This window comes from Sorex fumeus, unplaced genomic scaffold (genome assembly GCF_029834395.1).
Source record: "Sorex fumeus unplaced genomic scaffold, SorFum_2.1 ptg000019l, whole genome shotgun sequence".
NCBI classification, from domain to species: Eukaryota; Metazoa; Chordata; class Mammalia; order Eulipotyphla; family Soricidae; genus Sorex; species Sorex fumeus.
This window is the reverse complement of record NW_026606076.1, coordinates 124451-149609: the sequence shown is the minus strand read 5'-3', so window position 1 is coordinate 149609 and position 25159 is coordinate 124451. Positions and strand designations below refer to the sequence as shown.

Below are 25159 nucleotides of genomic sequence, written 5' to 3'. Positions count from 1 at the left end.
AGGTCTTACTCCTGGCTTTACCCTCAGGGCTCACTCCCTGGAGGGGTTGGGGGAGGGGCCCTATGGGTGCAGGCATAGAACTAAGTCAGTCATCTCCAAGGTCTTCTGAGCTGTGCTGTCTCTCCAGGTCAACATCATTTGTTTAACTTGTATCTATAATGGGCTGGAGCAATGACACAGTGGGTAGGGTGTTTGCCTTGCACGAGGCTAACCCAGCTGACCTGGGTTCAATTCCTTCTGTCCCTCTCAGAGAACCCAGCAAGCTACTGAGAGTATCCCGCCGGGGTGGCAGAGCCTGGCAAGCTCCCAGTGGCGTGTTCAATATGCCAAAAACAGTAACAATTGTAACAATAATGTCACAATGTAGACATTACTGGTGCCTGCTTCAGCAAGTCTATGAACAACAGGACAGTGCTACAGTATCTATAATTGTTTGTTTTTTTTTTTCTTTTTGGTCACACTGGAAGGCAAATGCCCTCCCGGGTGTATTCTCATTCCGGCCCCTATAATAATTTATCTTCCTGATTTTCTCCCCTTCCTAACTGCTCACGTCGCCCCTGGCGATGCTCAGGGGGCCATGCGGAGTCCAACACAGAACTTGACCCTCCTGCAGGCAAAGCGAATGCTCAGTGTTCCGAACTCTCCGTCTTTTCTTTTCCTCCTGATGTCTTTCTTTGGTTGCAGACTGCCGAGGGAACCCTCTGGGATTCAGCAGATAGAATCCGGGTCGGCCGCGTGCAAGGCAAGCCAAGCCGCCTCCCCGCGATTCCTATCGCTCCGCTCCGCTTCTGCCTGTCCTGATGATAGTGAATGAACCCATTGAATGAATGAATGAATGAATGAAAGATAATGTTGACTTGAGGCACTTCCATAACCCCTTCGCCTCTCTTGGAATCTGTTCCTTACCTACAAAAGGCTACCACCATACGATTTCTTCTTTTTCCCTCGGGATTGATGAGCAATCCCCATTCTGTTTTCCTGCAAACCCTGAGTTTGTGACCTGTCACGTGGCTCGCTTTCCCAGAGTTTCACTTATTAACACTCCTCGTCGGCAGGGGGCGCTGCTAAGCGCTGCCCGTACCCAGTGCCAGGGCGGGCGGGGCGGGGCCAGAGCCGGGGGCGGGGCCAGAAAAGGGGCGTGCCCATTCAGCGACGTGGGCGGAGTCCTGTCGCGGCGGGGGGCGGGGCCAGCCGCTGCTGCGCCGCGGGGCCTGTGCGGCCCAGGACGTCCCCGTCGCCTCTAGCCCCGCCTCCCGGGGCGGGACGAGCGCGGTGATTGGCTGATGCGAGCAGGACGCGCTTGCTATTGGTCCGTGACCCTGTCGGCTCTGCGGGCGGTGTCCGGACGCAGGTGCGGGACGGAGCCGGGCTAGCGGAGCTGACCGGACCGGCCGGGCCGGGACCAGGGCCCGGGTGCGCAGTAGGGCCTGTGCGGCCGCCCGGCCCGGCCGCGGATCAGGTAGGGACGGGTCGATCGGGGAGGGGGGGGCGGTGCTGGGGCGACCCGGGGTGGGGGGGGGCCGGTGCTGAGGTTGGGCCTGAGCCGGACCTCCTGGCCGGGACTCTGGGCCTCAGCCTTGGGCGGAGCGGAAGAAGAGATCGCGGGCGGCGGGAGGACCCGGAGCCCGGGGCCTGGAGCACAGCAACTGGCACCTACCCGTGTGAGCCTCAGTTTCCCCGTTTGTGAAACCAGGTCACCGCTAGGCCGGCGGAAGGAGGCCGTGGGGAGGGGGCCAGAGCCCCGATGTCAGGTGCAAGGGAGGGGTTCGTGCCCTTCCCAGCTGGGTCTCGCGGGGACCCTGCCTGCACCTTAATGATCCTCATTATTCACTCTGCTACCAAGGCTCCCTTGGTAGCAGAGTACCTGGATGCTTCAAACAGGGCAGCAGGAGTTGGTAGCCTTAGCTCCTCGAGGCCTCCAGGAAGCAGAAGAAGAGGTGGACTTACCCCCAGTGCTCCCCATGGCGGTAAACAGGAGGTGAGAGCCAGGCTCAGAGAGGTCGAGTGTTTCGCCCAAGGCCACACAGCAAACTTCAATCGTCGACCTGGGACTTGAATGCAGAGCCAAGGAAGGACTCAGGGACCAACAGAAGCCTGTCTGGTGAGTGAAGAGCAATGACAGCAACTCACAGGTTCCACATTTTGCCCAGCAAACGATGGCGGACATTTATTAAGCACTTACGGTGTGCAGGGCACCAGCCCTATACTTTGGCTCACCAAACTTACGCAGCCTCAACTGCTCCATAATCTGATGGGGCTGATTCTCATAATAAAAGTTGGGGGCCAGAGTGATAGCACAGTGGGGAAGGCATTTGTCTTCCATGCGGCGGTCGACCTAGGTTCGATCCTCCGCACCCCCTAAGGTCCCCTGAGCACCACCAGGGATGATTTTTTTTTTTTTTTTTTTTGCTTTTTGGGTCACACCCAGCGATGATCAGCGACTACTCCTGGCTCTGCACTCAGGAATGACTCCTGGCGGTGCTCGGGGGACCCTATGGGATGCTGGGAATCGAACCCGTGTTGGCCGCGTGCAGGGCAAACGCCCTCCCCGCTGTGCTCTCCCTCCAGCCCCTCAAGTGCCTGTTTTATGTGTGGGAATCCCGCGTTGAACCTCGAACACTTTTGTTTGTTTGTTTTTGGGCCACGCCTGGTGATGCTCAGGGGTTAGTCCTGGCTCTGTGCTCAGGAATTACTCCTGGCAGTGGTCAGGGGACCACATGAATTCCGGGGATCCTGGGTCGGTCATAGGCAAGGCCAGCCAGTATCATCCGCTTAGCTGCCACTCCGGCCCCATGCCCCCCCCAATACTTTATGGTCCCCCAATACTGTGCTGGTGGGCGTCCCTGAACGCCGCTGCATGTGACTGAAAAGTTTCAAAAAGTGAAAAAGAAAACTAGGCAGGTGTGGGAAAAACTGGGGTCCCCCAAATCCCTCCCCAAGCAGGTCTAGCTACAGTTGAACTTTACAGGTCAAATTGAGTCTGGGGAATTCTCTCCTGGAAGACCCTCAGCAGACATGCTCCACCAGCTCGGTCAAGTTATTGGACAGAGAGGGAGAATGAGGCCCAGAGAGGTCAACTTACTTTTCTTAGGACACACAGCAGTAGCAAGAGTCCTGAGTTACGAGTCCCAGATCCACTTGCTGAACCGAGTTCAATTCCTTGCTCTGGAGGTCTGAGAGGTGGTGTAAGGAGGAAGGTGCTGACCTCGCATGAGTCTCACTCTGATTTGATCGCTGGCACTTGTATCTTTCCAAGGACTGCCAGGAGTGATCCCTCCCTTCAGGACAGAGCCAGAAATAGCTCCTGAACACTGCTGTGGGATGCTGGGTATTGAACATGGAGTGGGGTGGACTGGGATTGGAGGCGTAGTACATTGGATAAGGTGCTTGCCTTGCATGTAGCTGACCCGGGTTTGGTCTTCAGCACCCCCCACGGGGCCCCCTGTCTCTGCCAGGAGCCATTTTTTGTTTTTTTTTTTGCTTTTTGGGTCACACCCGGCGATGCACAGGGGTTATTCCTGGCTCTGAACTCAGGAATCACTCCTGGCGGTGCTCGGGGGACCATATGGGATGCTGGGGACCGAACCCGGGTCGGCCGCGTGCAAAGCAAATGCCCTACCCGCTGTGCTATCACTCCAGCCCCCAGGAGCCATTTCTGAGCACAGAGCCAGGAGTAAGCCCTGAGCACTGCTGCTATGTGTGGCCCAGAGACCAGAAAATAAGGGGGGGAGGGCAAAATCAGTGAGAGATAAATATCAAGAATCATCCTTGGAGGGGCTGGAGCATCAGGGAGCGCATTTGGCTTTCATGCGGACGACCCGGGTTCGAGTCCCAGTATCCCATACGGTCCCCCAAGCAGTGCCAGGAGTAATTTCTGAGCTCAGCACCAGGAGTAACCCCTGAGCAAGATAGTACAGCGGCCAGAGCGATAGCAGATAGCATAGCGGGGAGGGTGTTTGCCTTGCAAGTAGCCAACGCAGATTTGATCTCTGGGATCCCAGATGATTCCCCCAAGCACCGCCAGGAGTGATTTCTGCGTGCAGAGACGAGACGGGAGTAACCCCTGAATACTACCGGGTGTGGCCCCAGGAAGGGAAAAAAAAAAAAATATATATATATATATGAGCTCCAAAGCACCAAAGGGAAGCTGAAATGAGCTTTGGACTGACTTTTGGCCCAGAGCAGTCTTGCAGACGAACGGCCTTGGAACATCTATGCTGGCCGCCTGACCAGCTGGACACGTATTTCCCAACCAACCTCCAGATAAGCCAGTATCAGCACTGGCCTGGAGCAGTCCTGAGGAAGGCTGCAGGCCCAAGATAACATCCGGGGACCGGGGTGGGGGTGGGGGGGCTGAGCAGGCTCTCCAGCCTCCCACCCCACCCCCACCCCCCCCATCTCCAGTTCCCAGGACTGTGGCTCCGGGAAGCCTGGGGGACCCCTACCTCCACGCCCCTCAGGAAAATGCAACACACAGCACAAGGAAATCCCTCCTTCCTGCCTTTCCAAGAATGACTTTTTTTCTTTCTTATTTTTTTGGGGGGGGGGGGGGGGCGGGGCATGCTCAGGGCTTATTCCTGGCTCTGCACTCAGGAATTAACTCCTGGTAGTGCTGAGGGGACCCTGTTGGGATGCCCAGGGATTGAACTGGGGCAGCTGCTGTGTGCAGGACAAACACCCTCCTTTTTTTTTATTTTTATTTTTTTTGCTTTTTGGGTCACACCCGGCGATGCACAGGGGTTATTCCTGGCTCATGCACTCAGGAATTACTCCTGGCGGTGCTCAGGAGACCCTATGGGATGCTGGGAATCGAACCCGGGTCGGCCGCGTGCAAGGCCAACGCCCTACCCGCTGTGCTATCGCTCCAGCCCTAAACACCCTCCTTGCTGTCCTATTGCTCCAGCCTCGCTCATCATCTTTTTCCCCCTCCCCCCTTGTTCTTCTATTTATTTATTTTTTATTTTTATTTTTTAGCTTTGGGGCCCTACATTCAGGGAATCATTCCTGGCAGTGCTCAGGGGCCCCTCTGGGATGTTCCTGGCTGGTCCAATCTTTCTGGCCACCTCTTGTGCTCTTTTTTTTTTTTTTTTGCTTTTATGGGTCACACACCCGGCAATGCATAGGGGTTACTTCTAGTTCATGTGCTCAGGAATGACTCCTGGCGGTGCTCGGGGGACCCTGTGGGATGCTGGGAATCGAACCCGGGTTGGCCGCATGCAAGGCAAACGCCCTACCGGCTGTGCTATCACTCCAGCCCCCAAAGGAATTTTTTGTTTTGTTTTTGCTTTTTGGGTCACACACCGGCAATGCATAGGGGTGACTCCTGGCTCTGAACTCAGGAATTACCCCTGGCGGTGCTCAGGGGACCATATGGGATGCTGGGAATCGAACCCAGGTTGACTGTGTGCAAGGCAAACGCCCTACCCGCTGTGCGAATGCTCCAGCCCCCCCCCCCACCTTGTGCTTTTCCAGCTTTGCTGAGCTGGGGGTCGAACTCAGGAACCTCGTGCACACAGGTGGCCCTGCAGCAGCTGAGCAACTTGATAGACCAGTCCTAGCCATCACCCCCAAGCCCCATGGGACTGATGGGGCCAGGTGGGGGGTGAGGGGACCAGCCACTGCTCAAACAGCTGGTGCTGGAGCCCCTCCGGGGGTGGGGGGGTTGAGGCTTGCTAACCCAACCCTGTCTGCCTCTCCCAGGCTCCTGAGACCATGGGTCTGGGGCCCTAGGAAGCAGGGTCCCCCCACCCACCCCCACCCCAGGCCATGACGACGGGTGACTGCTGCCACCTCCCGGGGTCCCTGTGTGACTGCTCCGGCAGCCCCGCCTTCTCCAAGGTCCTGGAGGCCCCAGGGCTCGGCCCCCCCCAGTACGTGACGCAGGTGACCTCGCTGGACGGCCGGCTCCTCTCCACTGTCATCAGGGCCCTGGACACGCCCAGGTGAGTGGAATCTGGTTCCACCCCCGCCCCGTGTGAGAGTCCCCTGATCGCCGCTAGGGGTCACTCGTGAGCAAGGGCCCCCGGTGTCAGCCCTGGGCTTGGGGCCCCAAAGGAAGGCAGGAAACCCTGAGATGCCAGCAGGTACCCAGCTGGCTGGAGACCCAGACCTGGTGTGGATGGACCCTACCCCGCTGAACTTGGGGCCTCCTTGAGCTCTGCTGGTGGTTTCTCCTTTATACCCCTCACCCTCTGCCCTTTTATTATTATTATTATTATTTTTTTTGCTTTCTTGGGTCACACCCAGCGATGCAGAGGAGTTACTCCTGGTTCATGTACTCAGGAATCTCTCCTGGCGGTGCTCGGGGGACCCTATGGGATGCTGGGATTCGAACCTGGGTCCGCTGCGTGCAAGGCAAATGCCCTACCCGCTGTGCTATGGCTCCAGCCCCTATTATTATTATTTTTATTATTATTTATTATTACTATTATTATTATTGGGCTGGAGCGATAGCACAATGGGTAGGGCGTTTGCCTTGCATGCAGCCAACACGGCCGACCCGAGTTCGATTCCTCCGCCCCTCTCGGAGAGCCCGGCAAGCTACCGAGAGTATTCGATATGCCAGACACAGTAACAACAAAGTCTCCAATGGAGACGTTACTGGGCCCGCTCGAGCAAATCGATGAACAACGGGAGGACAGTGACAGATTATTATTATTATCATTATTATTATTTTCCACGCCTGGCTGAACTCAGGGCTTACTCCTCGCTCTGAGTTTAGGAATCACTCCTGGAAGGGCTTGGGGGACTCTGTGGGGTGTCAGGGATCAAACTTGAATTGGCCTCCCGCACGGCAAGCAGGCACGCTACCCTCTGTGCTATCTCTCCAACTCCTCCCTTTTATTTATTTGTTTTTTTGTTTTGTTTTTTTTTTGGATCACACCTGGCGATGCACAGAGGTTACTCCTGGCTCTGCACTCAGGAGTTACTCCTGGCGGTGCTCAGGGGACCCTATGGGATGCTGGGAATTGAACCCGGGTCGGCCACGCACAAGGCAAGCGTCCTACCCGCTGTGCTCTCGCTCCAGCCCCAACTCCTCCCTTTTATTAAAAAAAGAAACCCCACATCTGGCTGTGCTCAGGGCTCACTTCAGAGTCTGTGCTCAGGGGTTACTTCTGGCAGCCTCCGGGAACCCTATGGAGTGCTGGGAATCGAACCTAGGTTTGCCTCATGTAAGGCAAAAGCCCTACACACTGTCCTGTCTCTCCAGTCCTGGGTTTGTTTGCTTTTGGTTTTGGGGCTATATCCTGTGGAACTCAGGGCTCACTCCTGGTAGGCTTAGGGACTATTATGGGGTGCTAGGAGTCAAGCCCTGGTCCGCTGCATGCTAGGCAATAGGGCTGAGGTTTGAGCCCAGGGACTCAGCTATGCCCAGCACACACTGTATTGTGGAATTGTGGAGCCGCCCTCCAGCCTCTGGAGCTCAGGAACCCCCCTCCTCCCGGTCAGCTATGGGCCAGCCTCCCCGTGATCTGGGATTATCGCCTCCACCCCTGCTCTTCCCGTCCTATTTCCTTCCTTCCCCTCTCTCTTTTTCCTCTCTCTGTACACACACACACACACACACACACACACTACACACACACACACACACACACACACATTGTTGTTTTTATTTTCTACCTAAAGTTTTATTTTGTTTTGTTTTTTTTACTTTTTGGGTCACACCCGGCAATGCACAGGGGTTACTCCTGGCTCTGCACTCAGGAGTTACTCTTGGCTGTGCTCGGGGGACCATATGGGATGCTGGGAATCGAACCCAGGTCGGCCATGCGCAAGGCAAACGCCCTCCCCGCTGTGCTATCGTTCCAGCCCCTTCCACCTAAAATTTTAATGCCAGAAGCCCCATTATCACAGCAGCTGTGCAAGGCCGGTAATTTAGGAGCTCCAGCCTGGTATTTTTTGTTTGTCTCTTTTTTTTTGGGGGGGGGTGGGCATACATGGCTGTGTTCAGGGCTTTACTCCTGACTCAGTGCTCAGGGATCACTCCTGGCAGGACTCAGGGGATCAGATGGGTGCTGGGATCGGAAGGATGCAAAGGCAGCTCCTTAACTGCTGTTCCATCGCTCCGGCCCTATTTTTTTTTGTTTTTGTTCTTGGGGGAGGGACTCCTTTCTGAAACTGTTGGGTTCAGCCCCCACCATTGCCATGTAACTGCTGTGTAGGCTTGTGTAAACAGGTCTCCCCTTGCCTGCCTCAGTTTCCTCATGTGTAAACATCAGCATGTACAGAACCACCTCCTCCTCCTCCTCCTCCGCCTCCTCCCCCTTCTCCTCCTCCTCCTCCTCCTCCTCCTCCTCCGCTTCCTTCTCCCAGGGTTCTCATGCAAAGGAGACCACAGCTGGGGCTTGGTGGGGTTGGAGTATTAGTGCAGAGGGGAGGGCATTTGCCTTAAACACAGCCCGTCCGGGTTCGATCTCCAGCACCCCACGTGGTTCTCCGTGTCTGTCAGGAGTGATTCTTGAGTGCAGAGGCAGTAGTCAGCTCTGAGTACCATGGGTGTAGCTCAGAAAACCAAAACCAGATTTGACAAACTGAAGGTCACTGCTGCCTCTAGTCCCAGAGTGTCCTGGTCCATAAACGAGGGCTCCGGAAATCAGTCAGGAAATCACTTTCCCCAAATAGGGAGCCCCATGACAAACCCCAATGCCATGTGGCTCCAAAGTGGGGAATACATGGCTTTATAGGACCCCCGTAGCTGCTGTGTGTCCTGGAGCCGGGGAATCTGGAGAAAACCCATGCATGGGGGCGAGGGCGAATTGGGAGAGGGGCGGGCTTGCCAGAAAAAGTCAGACCCCGCTCATAAACAGCCAGGCCCCTCCCATAAACAGCCAGGCCCCATCCAGAAACAGGCCCCACCCAGAAACAGCCAGACCCCGCCCATAAGCAACAGGCCCCGCCCAGAAACAGGCAGACCCCGCCCATAAACAACAGGCCCCTCCCATAAACAGCCAGGCCCCATCCAGAAACAACAGGCCCCGCCCATAAACAGCCAGACCCCGCCCATAAACATCCAGACCCACCCAGAAACAGGCCCCGCCCAGAACCAGGCAGACCCCGCCCAGAAACAACAGGCCCCACCCATAAACAGCCAGGCCCCGCCCAGAAACAACAGGCCCCACCCAGAAACAACAGGCCCCGTCCAGAAACAGCCAGACCCCGCCCAGAAACAGCCAGACCCCGCCCAGAAACAACACGCCCCGCCCAGAAACATCCAGGCCCGCCCATAAACAACAGGCCCCGCCCAGAAACAGCCAGACTCCGCCCAGAAACAACAGGCCCCACCCAGAAACAGCCAGACCCCGCCCAGAAACAACAGGCCCCGCCCAGAAACAGCCAGGCCCCGCCCAGAAACAACAGGCCCCGCCCAGAAACAGCCAGGCCCCGCCCAGAAACAGTCCCGTTCACATACAGCCAGTACAGCCAACCCCCACCCAGAAACCTCCAAGCCCTGTAAGATAAAATCAGACCCCGCCTATTAAAGGTTAGGCCCCGCCCACAATTGGTCTCAGGCCCCGCCCCAGAAACCAAGCCCCGCCTACAAATAGCCAGGTCCCGCCCCCGGAAACGACCAGGCTGCCTGCAAGGTGGAGAACCCAAGAGCTGGCTAAACTTTTAGGCTGTCAATCTGGGAGGCAGCTCTCGTGGGCAGCCTGCGTGGTTCCTGCGTGGTGTGTTCCCGCAGCGAGCTCTCAGGGCAGAAACATCTGGAGAACAATGACTCGTGTGCTGGGTACCCTTGGAGGGACCTTCTTCCCCGCGAGAGGCCCCAGGAAGACTCAGCATCCCCAGTGACCCAGCTGGGCAGACACTTCCCCTCGCGCTCCTGCTGATGTCTTTTTGTGTCCATGTTCCCCAGCCCAATCAGGGCCACGTCGCGGTGCTGGCCTGTCGGGACACACAGGGTTCCCTGCCAATGCGAGAGCCTGGCCTTCAGGTGCCCCTTGACTCAGCGTCTCCGACGATGTCCTAAAGACTGTGCTGGGCAGGTGGGGTGGCTCAGAGGGGCTGGAGCTGATGGCTCTGCAGGCGGGCACTGGCCATCAAACTGCAGTATCACTGGGGCCCGCAGGAAGCGTCAGGGACAGCCTCCAAACCAAAGCTAAAGGGAAAAAAAGGGGAGATTGGAGAGAGAATTAAGGGGGTTAAGGCACGTGACTTGCATGCTAACCTCCTTTGGATTCCCCAGAACTGCATATGGTCTGGCAAGCACCAGTGCAAGGGGTCACCTTAGAGATCAGGGCCAGGTTTAGTCCCTGAGCCCTGCTGGGTGAGGCTCCCTCCCCCACCCCCAGGAAACAGAGAGAGAGAGAGAGAGAGAGGTTTTGAATTAGGGAAAGGACTCGAGGGTGGAAGTGCCTTGTTTCACCTGCATGGGTGGGGGAAGGCTTCCTGGAAGCAAGGGCATTTGGAGATGGGCATTGAAGGATGAGTAGGAGTTTGCCCCACGGCTGCAGCAGGTACCGCCGCGTGGAGCCGATGATGCGGATGATCCAATGGTGTGCTCCCCTGTCCTGTCTCTGTCCAGCGATGGCCCCTTCTGCCGCATCTGCCATGAGGGAGCAAACGGGGAGAGCCTGCTGTCCCCTTGTGGCTGCACGGGAACCCTCGGTGCAGTGCACAAGAGCTGCCTGGAGCGGTGGCTCTCGTCGTCCAACACCAGCTACTGTGAGCTGTGCCACACGGAGTTTGCAGTGGAGAAGCGGCCACAGCCCCTCACAGAGGTACACAGGCCCCCCAAGTTTAGAGCGGGTGGGGATGAGGGAGAAACTTGGAAACTCGTGGTCAGTGGGTGGGTGAATTGGTTTCTTTTTTTTTTTTTTTTTTGCTTTTGGGGTCACACCCAGCAATACTCAGGGGTTCCTCCTGGCTCATGCACTCAGGAATGAGTCCTGGCGGTGCTCGGGGGACCTTATGGGATGCTGGGAATCGAACCCGGGTCGGCCGCGTGCAAGGCGAACGCCCTACCCGCTGTGCTATCGCTCCAGCCCCTTCTTCTTCTTCTTCTTTTTTTTTCCCCCTTTTTGGGTTCCTCCTGGCTCTGCACTCAGGAATCACCCCTTGCGGTGTTCAGGGGGAACATATGGGATGCTGGGAATCGAACCCGGGTCGGCCGCGTGCAAGGCAGATGCCCTATCCACTGTGCTATCACTCCAGCCCTTTTTTTTTTTTTTTTTTTTTTGCGTCATACCCGGTGATGCTCAGGGGTCACTCCTGGCTCATGCACTCAGGAATCACTCCTGGCGGTGCTCGGGGGACCTTATGGGATGCTGGGAATCGAACCCGGGTCGGCCGCGTGCAAGGCAGATGCCCTATCCACTGTGCTATCGCTCCAGCCCTTTTTTTTTTTTTTTTTTGCGTCATACCCGGTGATGCTCAGGGGTCACTCCTGGCTCATGCACTCAGGAATCTCTCCTGGCAGTGCTCGGGGGACCCTATGGGATGCTGGGAATCGAACCTGGGTCGGCTGCATGCAAGGCAGATGTCCTACCCGCTGTGCTGCTATCGCTCCAGCCCCCTGTTTTGTTTGTGTTTTTGAGCAGACCTGGAGATGCTCGGGGGTTACTCCTGGTTCTTTGCTCAGAAACTATTCCTGGCGGTGCTCAGGGAACCAGATAGGATACCGGGGAATAAAACCTGCTTTGGCCGCATGCAAGGCAAACGACCTCTCCGCTGTACTATCGCTCTGGCCCCAATTGCCTTTTTTTTTTTTTTTTGGGAGGGGGCACACCCAGCAGTGCTCAGGAATCACTCCTGATAGCGCTCAAGGGACCCTACAGGGGAGCAGGGGATCGAACCTGGGTCGGCCTCACGCAAGGCAGGCAACCTCCCCACCATCCTATTGCGTGGGCCCCAATTGGCATCTTCCCTGGGGCAGTGCCCTCATGCCCAAGATTTTCCTGTTCCATTTATTTTTTGTTCTTTTTTTTTTTTTTGGCTTTTTGGGTCACACCCGGCGATGTACAGGGGTTACTCCTGGCTTTGTACTCAGGAGTTACTCCTGGCGGTGTTCGGGGGGCCATGTGGGATGCTGGGACTCGAACACAGGTCGTTGCGTGCAAGGCAAACGCCCTCCCCACTGTGCTATTGCTCCAGCCCCTATTTTTGGTCCTTGGAGGCTGGAGCGATAGGACAGCCGGGGGGGCATTTGCCTTGCACACAACCAACCTGGGTTTTCATCCTCTGGGTCCCCTGAGCCCTGCTAGCAGTGATTTCCTAAGCACAGAGCCAGGAACAACCACTGAGGACTGCCAGGTGTGCCCCCCAAACAAATAAATAACAATTTTTGGTGTTTTGGGTCACACACGGCAGTGCTCAGGGTTTACTCCTGGCTCTGCACTCAGGAATCACTCGTGGCAGGCTCGGGGGACCCTATGGGATGCCGGAGATCGAACTCCCGAAGTGGGCCGCATTGAAGGCCAGCGCCCTCCCCCGCTGTCCTGTCTCTCCGGCCCGACTGTCCCTTTTGTGTGTCGTCCCTCTCCCTGCAGTGGCTGAAGGACCCGGGGCCCCGCACGGAGAAACGGACACTGTGCTGTGACATGGTCTGCTTCCTGTTCATCACGCCGCTCGCTGCCATCTCGGGCTGGCTGTGCCTGCGGGGGGCCCAGGACCACCTTCGTCTGCACAGCCGGCTGGAGGCCGTGGGGCTCATCGCCCTCACCATCGCCCTCTTCACCATCTATGTCCTCTGGACGCTGGTGAGTGGCTCCCGGGCCCGGAGCTGGCCATGTGCGGCCTTTGCAGGCGGGTGGACAGCTTGGCTGGCTTGGTGAGTGGCGCTGGGGAGGTGGGTGCCCTGCCTCCGTGGGTGCAGGGGGGCATTCCCAGCCCCATCTAGTTTAGGGAGACCCTGGTCCAGGTGCAAACCTTGGGGATGGGACCCCTGGGGGTGGAGAGGGACCATAAACTTTCTTCTTTTTTTTTTTTTGTTTTCTTGTTGTTTTTTTTTTTTTTTTGCCACACCCAGTGGTACTCAGGGCTGACTCCTGGCTCTACGCTCAGGGATCACTCCTGATGGGCTCAGGGGACCGAAAGGAGTGGCAGGGATCAAACCCAGGTCAGCCACATGCAAGGCAAAAGCCCAACCCACTGTATAGCACTACAGGACACAGTGGGGGGCCAGGTGTGATTCCCTGAGCACAGAGCCAGGAGTATAAGTAAGCCCTGAACATTGTTCATTGTGACCTCAAAACCAAAACTTAAAAAAGGTCAGTGCCAGAGAGCTCAGGACTGGGGCTGGAGCGATAGCACAGCGGGTAGGGCGTTTGCCTTGCATGTGGTCGACCCGGGTTCGATTCCCAGCATCCCATTTGGTCCCCCGGGCACCGCCAGGAGTGATTCCTAAGTGCAGAGCCAGGAGTAACCCCTGTGCATTGCCAGGTGTGATCCCTTCCCTCCCCAAAAAGGCAAAAAAACTCCAACAAAAAATAGAGAGTTCAGGGTGCATGGCTGACGCAGGTTTGATCTTTGATCTCCGGCACCCCCTCAAGTTGCCAGGAGTGATTCATCCCTGAGTGTCAAGCCAGGAATAAGCCCTGAGCACCATTGGATGTGGTCCCAGCACCAAAAAAGAAAGAGATGAAACTTTTGCTTTTTGGGTCACACCTGGCGATGCACAGGGGTTGTTCCTGGCTCATGCACTCAGGAATTACTCCTGGCGGTGCTTGGGGGACCATATGGGATACTGGGAATCGAACCCGGGTCGGCCGCGTGCAAGGCAAACGCCCTACCCAATGTACTATCGCTCTGGCCCCAAGAGATCAGAGTGATCATACAGCCGGTTCCATTCCGGAAGTTCAGAGCCGGGAGTAAGTCCTGAACACTGCTGGGTGTGCTCATGAACCCCTGCAAAAAAGGGAAATTTTTATTTTATTTTTTTTGCTTTTTGGGTCACACCCGGCGATGCACAGGAGTTATTCCTCGCTCATGCACTCAGGAATTACTCCTGGCAGTGCTCGGGGGACCCTATGGGCTGCTGGGAATCGAACCCCGGTTGGCTGTGTGCAAGGCAAACGCCCTACCCGCTGTGCTATTGCTCCACCCTCGGGAAAAAATTTTTTTAAGACCTGGAACCATAGCTTCCTGCTATCTCCCTTTGGTGTGTGTGTGTGTGTGTGTGTGGGAGGGGGGGTGCCCTGAATCCCGGGGGCGGGGGCCTCATGGACATCGAATTGGAAAGTGTACACACTTGGTTTGGACGCACAGCTGGGTCCAAGGCCCGTTGTGACTAGCTGGTGCCAGAGGGGTGCACTGCAGTGGGGGGCGTCTTGAGGGGGGGTCCCCTCTTCTCGCCTTCCCTCTGACCCTCGCGTCGTGGTCCTCTACCCCCAGGTGTCCTTCCGCTACCATTGCCAGCTGTACTCCGAGTGGAGAAGAACCCACCAGAAGGTGCGCCTCAAAGTCCGGGACGCGGCGGGCGCCGAGGGCACCCCGCTCTCCCCGCTGGCCGCAGGACTCCTGAAGAAGGTGGCCGAGGAGACGCCAGTGTGAGGGGGCCACAGCACGGCATCGGGGGTCCCCCCCGCCCCCCGATCTTCCCAGGCAGTTGCACTTGGTCCTGGAGGCGCCCCACAGCCCACAGAGGCCTCTGCAACCGGGGATGCAAGGACTTGTCCACGAGGACCAACGGGCGGATGGGGTCGTGAGCTCAGCACAGATCTGGGCACCACAGCCACCCAATCTCCAGCTCCCTCCCGGTCTTCCCCCTTCCCTCTGGGCTGGCCGGGGAGGGGGGGGCTCTCCCCAGGAGGCTGAGCCTCAAGGATCCAGTCCCCCCACCCCAGGACCTGCAACCCGGGCAGGGCCCGGTGTTGGCTGCAAGCTGCTCGCTCGCTTCCACTGCACCCGGCAGGCCCGCTTGTCTTGGCACCATCCACTTTATCCACTTGCACTGCGTCTTACAGACCCAGGCCCCAGGCCCGGCAGGAAGTGGAGACTCTAAGGCAGACCTCGTGGGGGTCCCTCCCAGGCGGCGGGGGAACTCAGGACCCGAGTGGTGGAGTCAGGGACTCCACACACACACACACACACACACGGGCACCAGATTTCCACGACCTGTGATGCACCCGAGGGCAGAAGCAGCATCTGGGATTCCCAGTGAAGGGGCAGGGTGCATAATAAACCGTTTTTTTCTTTTTTAAAAAAAAAAAAATCCCAAAGAACCGTTTTCACTGACTTTATATTTTTCCTTTGGCCACACCCAGCAGTGATCAACGCTCTGTGCTCGGGAATCACTCCTGGAGGTGCTGGGGGCACCCTCATTGCTGAATTCTCTGTAGCTCCGTTTCTGCTTTGCCCCGACGGTGCGGCAGATGCCGGGCTCAGCCCTTTGCAAGAGCCATTTTGATGAACCCCCCTCTTTTTTATGGGGGTGGGGGTTGGATCACACCTGGCCGTGATCAGGGCTTAAGCATGGCTCTGTGCTGCAGGGAACGACCTGGGGCGAGGCTCAGGGAGATACGATGGGGTGCCGGGGCTCGAACCTGGGAACCTGGGTCGGCGGCGTGCAAGGCGAGCGCTCTTGACCACTGTCCGGTCTCTCCAAACCCCCATGAGCCGTATACACACACACACACACACACACTCACACACAGAGTGAAGACTACTTCACAGGAGAGGTGGCACTTGGCACAGTCGAACCTCACCCTGGGGCGAATTCTTCTTTTTCTGTTCAACCTTTCAGGGGCCCCTAAGTCCAAACTGTCTTTTGGCCCCAACTCTGATTACAGGATAACTTGATCCTCTGGGTGGGTGGAGTGGGTGTGGGAGGAGGAGGAGGAGGAGGAGGAGGACTTAGACCCGGATCAGCCCTCTGGCTGATCCTCCAGCTCTTGCCTCACGCCTCACGCGGCAAGAATGAATGAGGAGGGAACAGCTGCGGGGAAAAGGAAGAAACGCGCCTGCGCACCGCGGCGGCGGGCCAGGGGGGGCGTGGCCCGGGCGCGGGGGGCGTGCCTAGAGCTGGAGTGGGCGTGTCCCCGAGCGGGAGGGGGCGTGTCCCCGAGCGGGAGGGGGCGGGTCAAGGCGGGAGCCGGTGCGGCGGCGCGCGCAGGCGTTACTGGTCGTGCCCGGGCGGGCGGGCGGGCGGGGCGGGGCCGGGCGGGGGTCACGTGGGCGCGCCGGCGCGCAGGCGCAGTGCCGCGCAGCCCGCTGGCTCACACAAAGCCCAGACGCGGAGAAAATGGCGGCAGGGGTCGAAGCGGCGGCCGAGGTGGCGGCGGCGACGGAGCCCAAAATGGAGGAGGAGAGCGGCGCGCCCGGCGTGCCGAGCGGCAACGGGGCCCCGGGCCCCAAGGGGTGAGTCCCGAGACCCCCGTTTCCCGAGACCCGGGGGCCCGGGTCCGTTAGGTCTGTTGATGGCCGCGGCGTCGCGTCGCGTCGCGTCGCTCCCCTCCCCCACCCCCACCTCGTCGCCTCAGCGCGGGGCCGGGGGCGGCCCGGGGGCTCGGGGGTCGCCTCGGGGCTGGTCGTCCCCGCCTCCCGGGCCCCCCCGGGACCCAACTTCCCGGGGTCTTTTTCCCCCCACCCCCCCCGCACCCCCACGTCGCCCCCGGGCGGGCCTCGCGGGGGCTGAGCGGGGGGGGCGGCCGCCGCGGCCCCGGGGTCGGGTGCTGGTGACCTTGGGCGCGCGCGTCGCCACTTCCTCTCGGGTCGGGCCTGCCGTCCTCGCCGCCGCGGGGTCGGGGGCGAGCCTCAGTTTCCCCCGCGGGCCGGGGCGCGCGCGCTGCTGCTGCTGCTGCTGCTGCTCGACGCTCCGGGTTCAACGGGCGGCGGGGGCGGGGTGGGGGGCGGCGGGGCCCGGCTCGGGGGCGCCTCCCCCCACCCCCACCCCCCCTGGACACCCCCCCCACCAGGCTCGCACCCCGGGGTCCCTGCGCCGCCGCCGCCGCCGCCACGCGCTCGGGACCCGCCGCCCGCCTTCGGGACCCGCCGCCCGCCTTCGGGACCCCTCGGCGCCCTCCCCCCCGCCCCCCGGGTGCGCAGGAGCTTGTTTTCTTGTTTCTTTTTTTTTTATTGGGGGGGGTGGTCGTCACACTTGACTGTGCGCAGCAGCGCAGACCCTTGCGGGGGGTTTTCCTGGGCGCCCCCCCCACCCCCCACCCCGGGGTGCCGGCCACGGGCCCCGGGGTCGGCGGCGCGGCGGGAGCAAGAGCTCTCGGCCCCGCGGAGCCTTGTTTTTTTTTTTTTTTAATTTATTATTTTATTTATTTTATTTTATTTATTTATTTATTTTTTTTTTGCGCTGCGAGCACAAACCATCTGCGTTCGCTCCGGGAGAAAACAAAAGAGTGGAGAGAAGTGTGTGTGTGTGTGTTGTGTGTGTGTGTGTGTGTGTGTGTGTGTTGGGGGAGGCGGAGAGAACCGTCTTGTGTGTTCCAGGGGATTTAAAATTCAAAAAAAAATTTATTTTTTTTAAATTTTCTTCCCGATCTTAAAAATCGGCGGCGACCCGGCGCGCGGGAAGCTCAGGAACTTGCGAAAAAAAAAATTAAATAAATAAAAACTTGAGCACGATTTCTAATCCTGCCTCGGGCCTTCGGTTTTTTTCGTTCTTTTTGCTGTTTTGGGTCGCGCCCTCGGGTGCCCCCCTCCTTCCCCCCCCCGGATTTTCTCCTGGCTCTGCCTGCACTCAAGGGATCGCCCCTCCTGGCGGGGTCCCTGGGGGCGCGGGGAGCCCGGTGGGATGCTGGGGCGAGCTCGAACCCGCTCGGCCACGTTGCACGGCGAACGCCCTTGTCACCGGCCTGGCGCTCTGGTTCCAGGGTCTTGGGAGTTTTTAAAGTTTCCTGAAATTTTTGTTTGGTTTTTTTTTGGGGGTCTGGGGCTGGGCGGCTGGGACAGGGTAGGCCGGGGAATGGGGGGGTCCCGGTTCCGTTCGGTCCCTGCCGGTTCTGATCGCCCACATCTGGAGGATGAGCCCCGGAGGGTTTGTTTGCAAAAGTGCCCGGATCTGCAAGGCGTGGGCTGGTGATGGAAGCCGGAGAGTGGGAAGGGAGGCTGGGCATCTGTTTGAAAGTCCCACAGATTTAAAAAAAAAAAAAAAAAAGAAAGAAAAGAGAAAAGTCTTTGGCAACATAGTCGCAATGTAAAGTTCACGGCTGGAAGCAAGGAAGCGCCTGGGTCGGCAGGGACTTTCCCACCCACCTTAAACAGGCCCCGGCTCCCCAGAAGTAAAGGAGCACTCGCTGCACACCCAGTTCTGTGGTTCAACTTTTTTTGCTTCTGTGTGTGGGGTCGTGTTTGGCCAGATCTGGTTGTGTTCAGTGATCCCAGAAGGTGGGTGACCCCAAAGAGGGAGACCCTATACTGTGCCTGGGCTCGAACTGGGTTCCAAAGTGGGTGGATCGTATGCAAGGCAGAGATGCCTTCTCTCCCTGTGCTCTTTATATCCCCTTGGCCTTTTTTTTTTTTTTAAATTTTCTTTTTGGGTCACACCCGGCCATGCACAGGGGTTTACACTCAGGAGTTACTCCTGGCGGTGCTCAGGGGTCCATAATGGGATGCTGGGAATCGAACCCTGGTCAGCCGCGTGCAAGGCAGACGCCCTGCCCTCTGTGCTATCTCTCCAGTCCCAGCCTTTTTTTTTTTTTTCTCCCCCTCTTTTTGGGTCACACCGTGCCATGCACAGGGGCTCCTCCTGGCTCTGCACTCGGGAATTACTTCTGGCGGTGCTGGGGGACCATGTGGGATGCTGGGAATCGAACTTGGTTCAAGGTGGTGTGCAAGGCAAATGCTCTACCCACTGTGCAATTGGCTCCAGCCCCTCCCCTAAACTTTTTATCCTTGGGTGGAGAAGCGCTATGCCCCCCCAGCACTAGAAAGGTATATTAAGAGCCTTAAACCCACCCATCCTCTCTGAAAGGTGTTTTCCATCCTCTCAGCTGTTCAGGATTTCTGCGGCGTTAATTCCTGTCTGCATTTCCTTAAGCAGCTATGGTGGGCTAGGGAACTGCTGCCAGAACTCTGTGAGGATGGGAAGTCACAGATAAGTGTCTGGGGTGCACTTTCCAACTGCACCATTTCACGTTGTGTTCTGTGACTGGTTTGATCGCCGGAACACCTGAACCATTCATCACAGGGCCCAGGGGAGCTAACAGTACTTGGGATGTACAGGTGGAAAACTTGGTTTTTTATTTCTCTTGCATAGCTCTTAAGTTAAAGCTCTTTAGCATTAAATTGGTGCACAGGGAGACAGTAGGGGGGTTAGCAACCCAGGTGTGATCCCCAGCTGGCTTCAGTCCTGGGCACTGCGTGGCCCTTAAGGAGGCACCCCAATCCCCCAACATTGCTGGGTGAACCCTGGTGTCGCCACACTGTAGGTGCTGAGCATGCAGTAACCTCTGACTCTAGCCCTACAGGTCTCCGGCACTTGCCCCCAGCCTCCTGAGCTTGGCTTTGGAGTCCTATGGGAAAGAAATATTTGTTGTAAGGTGATTAATCTGTATTAGAGTAGGGTTCACTTTGGCAGTTCAAAAATGCTGTTTCTATATGCGTTTTGTAAGCTGAAATGGTGTACAAGGAAGCACCAGTCGTAAATCTTTGCCAGTGTTTCCGGGGTACACCCGGCTGTGCTGGGGCTACTTCGGGCAGAGACGTCACTTCAGGGCTGGGCAGCCTTACTGGGTTCAAACTAGACTTGACTGCCGGCAAGGCAAGCACCTTAACTCTGGACTGCTGCCCTGGCCTGGACAAGACTCTGGGCATTTATCAAACTCACACCCCGACCCCTCCTCCCAGTCTGCATAGCAAATAATGAATGAAACCTAAAACCTCAGTAATGGAGATGAAACGCAGGAATGATGTGACAGTTGGCCCCTTGAAAGTGGTGCTGGGGCTTGAAGGGGCTCAGTGATGGCCCTCAGTCACTCTGCCCCAGGGCTGAATGCAGAGCACACATCAGTGCTACCTTCAACCTTTCATTGCGGTAGGAAATCTTCCTTGGGGTTCTTTGGGAGCTGAAACATCTCCAAACACAGATCTGCTGTGAAAGCCACCTTGCCTAGTTCGCTTGAACTTTGCAAACGTGGCCTCTCTCACCCACAAAGGAGCCCGGGGTCCTCCACCTCACCCCCAACCTGACCTGCTGTTCCTTCAGGTCCCCCAGAGACGAAGTGGGGAGAGGCCGGGAGAAGCGGCCACGCCCAGCAGGGGCTTGGGTGTGTGCTTTGAACTGCCCTTTACTTAAAAGTAGTCCTTAAGGCGGGATCTCCTGCCAGCTGGTGGGCTGTAAATTCCAGGTTAAGGACTTGGATTTTATTCTGAAGACCTCTGAGGGAATGGAAATGAGCGAAACCGGAGTCTGCAAGGGGGGGGGGGGGGGGATCACACGTGGCAGTGGGCCAAACACTCGATTGGACCTGGGCAAAGTTGGCTATCTCTGTTCCCTTCTCAATTTAGGCAGGGATTGAACCCTGTGTGAGTGAGGCTTGCACTCTGAATTCAGCCATGTTCCCAGCTGGGCTGGTTATGGAAAGTCCCATCTTGCACAGAGTCTCGGGAAGATAATGCTAAATTTTCTTTGGTTGTCTGGGCCACACCCTCTGGGGGCTGTTTATTCCTGCCTCCGCTTGGAAGTGACCCCTGACAGTGCACAGGGGACCGACCATATGTGATGCAGAGGTTGGAACCAGGGACCAGTCTATCACGGTTGCATGCAAGCCGAGTGCCTAGCTCCCGGGTGATGGTAAACATTGACCCTACCTGACAACCAAGATAAAGTGTTTTTGGTCCACTTGACTCCAAAGGCTCTTGCTGTTTCCTCATTACTAATCTGGAGACCGCTCAGGAAACAGCCGTTATTGAGTTTTTTATTTTTGGCGGTGGTGGAGCAGACCCCCCTCAACGTATATTTCATTTTTCATTTCTTTTCATCATCCTGTTATTCGTCGACTGCCTCGAGCAGGCCCCAGTAACGTCTCTTTCATCCTAGCCCTGAGATTATATTCAAGGCTCTTTAGGAGAATGAGACCCATCATTGTTACTGGTATTTGGCATATTGGATACGCCACGGGGAGTTTGCCAGACTCTGCCCTGTGGGCAGGCTACATTCGATAGCCTGCAAGTTTGTCCAAAGTAGGAATGAGATAATAAGATGTCATAAAAAGATGTCCTGATAAGACGTTGCCGTGGCCGCAAAAGCAGCCACACGGTTCCGGGAGCTGGATTTTACAGTCTCTGAGTCTTGGCCGTTGATGGGATTACACGGCGCCAGGGGGCCAGGTGGTGGGTGTGACCCCCCCCCCCCCCCCCGTATATTTGATAAAAATAATCTTTGAAGCCGAATATGTGCTCAGGATTACAATGATTGGGCTGATGATAGCAATGGCCCAATGGTTTTTGAATGCACTGCACAATTCTTTAAAACCTTGTTCTTTTGCGCTTTATTTAGTTTTTGGGTCACACTGGCAATGCTCAGGGGTTACTCGGGGCTCTGCACTCAGGAATTACTCCTGGCAGTGCTCTGGGACCGTATGGGATGCCAGGGATGGAACCGGTGTCAGGCATGTTCAAAGCAAGCGCCTTCCCACCGCACTATTTCTCCTGCCCCTCTCTAAATTTTTTTAAAAAAACTAAACAGATACTAACCTGTAAAGTTCAAGTTTCCTGTTCTTTTTGATCTGCTCGGACTAGCATCCCATTATATTTCACAGTGATAGGGTCAAAGCTGAGTTGTTCGTCTGTGACAAGGGTGGTGCCCAGGTGGCTCTCTTCATCCAAGCTTCATCAGTGCTTGCAAAAGTTTCAGACGACAAACTTGGAGCAAATCAGTTTCTCTTTCTACCCTACTCAGAGTGGGAATAAGGGCCCCGGGAGGTCGCACAAAGGGCTGGAACGCATGTTTTGCATGTGGGTGCAATCCCTGGCAGAGAGTATTTCCCTGCTCTAGGGGAATGCTGGCCCCGCCCTCCCAGGACAATAAATCATTGCAGTAGTTACTATGTGCCAAGACTTGAAATGTTCAAGGCAGATAGATACTGTTCTTGCTGTAGTAGCAAAGAAACAGTGACATTGGGATTCTAGAAGCGTGACCCTGCTTGTCACCTCGATTAACATTTACTGAACTGTGATTTTGTTAGCCTGTGAGTCTCTTAGCAGCCTTGGTCCTGCCATGATACAGGTTATGCTGGTTTTGCTGGTGAAGAACTTGAGTCATGATGATAGTTCAGACTATTCCGGTTCCATTCCACCGGAGCTGGGATAGTCTGTGGTTTCAGGCACCTCAGAACTGAAAGATTTCTGGACCTGAGTAACAGTACAGTGGGGAGGGCCTTACCTGGCGTGTAGCTGACCTGGATGCCATCCCCAGCTCTCCCAATGGTCTCCTGCCAGGAGTCATCCCTGAGCACAGCCAGGTGTGGGGCGCCCCCCCCCCCAAAAAAAAACACCGGAAAGGATCTCTGTACTCACTTTATAGGAGTGATGGTCCTCTAAAGGGATTTGGGGGGATGTCCATATTTCCCCCAGGAGATGTGGTCAGAATTTTAGGATATTAGGTTGCCATTTCAGATTACATTTTTCAAAAAATCCCTTGCGCTAAGGCACTTTCCCTACTGTACCGTTTCTCATGGAAATACTCTGGAAGGAACAGTTTTGGGGGCGCCTCGAAGGCCAGGGGCTGTGGGGTGGGATGGCTTCCATCACAGTATAGCCCAATATATCTACCTTGGCTGCGGTAGGCACTGTTCCCTTTTCCTGGTAGGATCTTTATGTATGGTGGCGGCACGAACAGTGATTTATTCGTTCTCGGCCTGTTATTATCCGTTCCTCCCTGTCGCTGCCAGTGGTTATCACTCAGTGTAAGAAATTCTCACTGGATCAGGCGCAGAAACGAAATTCATCGCCCTTTTCTCTTCTGGGTCTTTGCTCTTTCCTCCTCCTCCTCCTCCTCATAGCATCCTGCTTTCCATCTGCTTGCATCAGCGGTTCTCAATGGGGAAATTTTGCTTTTCCCCTCAGGGGACATTTTCCATCTTCGCCAAAAGACTTAAGAAGGAGGATTGCCCGGGTCAGGGCAGCTGCTATAAACATTGGGGCCCTCTGCCGCCTCCTCTGCACAACAAAGGATTAGCTTTGCACATTCAGTTATTCATAGACTGTTTCTTGAGGGCTTTATTTATTTATTTATTTATTTGCTTTTTGGGTCACACCCGGTGATGCACAGGGATCACTCCTGGCTCTGCACTCAGGAATTATCCCTGGCGGTGCTCAGGGGACCATGTGGGATGCTGGGAATCGAACCTGGGTCGGCCACGTGCAAGGCGAACGCCCTGCCTGCTGTGCTATCCCTCCAGCCCCTTGAGGGCTTTTTTAAAAAGTTACGGTTCACGTCCTGTCTGAGATGTTCACTCATGGCCATGTTCACTCCTGGCTGCTCTCAGGGGTTACTCCTGGCTGACTCGGGGGATCCTATTGGGTTCTGGGGCTTAAGCCTGGGCTAGGTGCATGCAAGGCAAGTGTCATACCTGCTAAACTCTTACTCCAGCCCTGATAATTATTTTAATATATAAATCGCCCTTTCAATGACTTTCTTGGTAAGATGGAAAGCTCTCTGTTAAACCCAAACCAGATCCCCTACAGCAGTGAGCAGATGATTGGTTATCTGGAAAAATCTCAGCTTTTTTTTTTTTTTTAATTTCCCCATTGAAGCTCTAGCTTGTATGTTTTTTTGTTTGCATGTTTTTGGTTTTTGCACCACGCTCTGCAGTGCTCAGGCCTTAGTCCTGGTTCTGAGCTCAGGGATCACTGCCGGCAGGACCCTGTGAGGTGCAGGGATCAAACTTGGGTCAGCCATGTCTGCTCTAGATACCCATCTCTTTGGCACCTGGGGATGTGTATTTACCTATACTGATACCAGGTTTGAATCTGGACACTGCCCTGCCCACAGTGTAGCCCCGGATACAGCAGGGCCTGAGCACATGCCGCTCTCCAGCTCTGTCTTGCCCTGCTGAGGGAAGTCACCTCCCAGTTCCCTGAGGGCCACCCCCCCCATTCCAAGCTGTATAGTTATGGTCAGATGGGACCTGTTCTGATCGTAATTGTTTGTGTACTTTGTGATTTCAAGGTGAGCGGAAACGGGGTAATTACTGTATGTGATCCCTGTGACCATGGGGCTGTGGTGCAGTGGGGAGGGCGCTTGCCTTGCACTCAGACCCTTATGGTTCCCTGAGCCCCACATGATGATCCCTGAGTGCAGAGCCAGGAGTAAGCCCTGAACAACGCTGAGTGTGGCCCAACTCCCTCCTCAAAAAAAAAAAAAATTGGATGTCCAAAAGAAAAAAGGTTGGGGACTGGAGAGATGGTGCAGTGGGTGGTTGGGCTCTTACCTTGCGCTTCCTTGACTAGGGATTGATCCCAGCACTACCAGGTGTGATCCCTGAGCACAGAGCCAGGAGTGAGTCCTGAGAACCTTGAGGTTCAGGAAATGTCGATTGATTTTTACATTGTGTGTGTGTGTTTCTTGGGTAGGAGGGGAACTTTGACACCTGGGAGGAGGATTGTAAAAAAAGTTTGGTAGCTACCGTTGCTAATTCCAAAGTTTTTCAGGGAGATTACAGGTTCACTGTCCAGACTCTAAATAGCTTCCTTACCCCCAAGACATTCTAGTATATAAAATGAATTATTCAGATTGATATTTTTACTAATTATTACTAATAAATAATGATCTTGGCCTTTTGTTTTCCCACCTTTTTTGTTTGGGGGCCACAGATCACTGGTTCTGTTCTCAGGGTTCACTCCTGGTGGTACTTTGGGACCCAACGGGGTGCTGGGAATCAAACCCAGGTTGCTCTCGGGCCCCGTTTTTGTTCCTTTTTTTGGGGGGGGTTTCCCTTCTCTTTCTGTTGAGTACAGTCTTCACCAGAACCCATTGAATTCTCACTGGTTGAAAGCCTGGGGCCTGGGAAGCAAAGTGCCTGGGCTGGCGAGTGGGCAGCTCGGGCGCGTGCGGCGCCTGCCCCTCTGATGAGGCCACTTCCGCATCCGGTCCTTAGTGGGATTTGTATCTGGAACTTAAGCACATGGACACACCTCATACACTGTCACTGCCCTTCCGTTCATCGATTTGCTCGAGCGGGCCCAGTACCGTCTCCATTGTGACAATTGTTACTGTGTTTTGGCATATCGAATACCTCACGGGGAGCTTGCCAGGCTTTGCCGT

The 25159-nt window shown here is 56.1% G+C and overlaps 2 protein-coding genes across 4 annotated transcripts in view; both read left to right on the top strand.

Annotated features, from left to right (window-relative positions):
• The first annotated feature begins 1309 nt into the window (after window positions 1-1309).
• On the top strand, window positions 1310-15119 carry MARCHF2 (membrane associated ring-CH-type finger 2). 2 transcript variants are annotated; one of them, XM_056113200.1, is made up of 6 exons: window positions 1310-1459; window positions 1976-2101; window positions 5701-5942; window positions 10529-10724; window positions 12492-12701; window positions 14335-15119. In XM_056113200.1, the coding sequence occupies exons 3-6, from the start codon at window positions 5767-5769 to the stop codon at window positions 14491-14493; spliced, it is 741 nt and encodes a 246-aa protein (XP_055969175.1). In that variant the 5' UTR covers window positions 1310-1459; window positions 1976-2101; window positions 5701-5766; the 3' UTR covers window positions 14494-15119. The 2 variants fall into 2 exon arrangements, with proteins under 2 accessions (XP_055969175.1, XP_055969174.1); XM_056113199.1 differs by having other exon boundaries at window positions 1322-1469; window positions 1857-2101.
• Window positions 15120-16130: 1011 nt separating this feature from the next.
• HNRNPM (heterogeneous nuclear ribonucleoprotein M) overlaps window positions 16131-25159 on the top strand; it is a 38446-nt gene continuing 29417 nt past the window's right edge. The window contains exon 1 of one of the 2 annotated variants that reach the window (XM_056113179.1): window positions 16131-16299. In XM_056113179.1, the coding sequence (XP_055969154.1) occupies window positions 16184-16299 (116 nt within the window). In that variant the 5' untranslated portion in view covers window positions 16131-16183. The remainder of the gene's footprint in view (window positions 16300-25159) is intronic. The other variant, XM_056113178.1, reaches the window with a different exon arrangement.

What these genes read in the sequence shown, in the direction of transcription:
- MARCHF2 (XM_056113200.1), top strand. Translation starts at nt 5,767, where the DNA reads ATGACGACGGGTGACTGCTGCCACCTCCCGGGGTCCCTGTGTGACTGC. An exon ending in AGGGCCCTGGACACGCCCAG is followed by an intron (nt 5,943 to 10,528) that starts GTGAGTGGAATC and finishes GTCTCTGTCCAG; the next exon opens with CGATGGCCCCTTCTGCCGCA. An exon ending in GGCCACAGCCCCTCACAGAG is followed by an intron (nt 10,725 to 12,491) that starts GTACACAGGCCC and finishes CTCTCCCTGCAG; the next exon opens with TGGCTGAAGGACCCGGGGCC.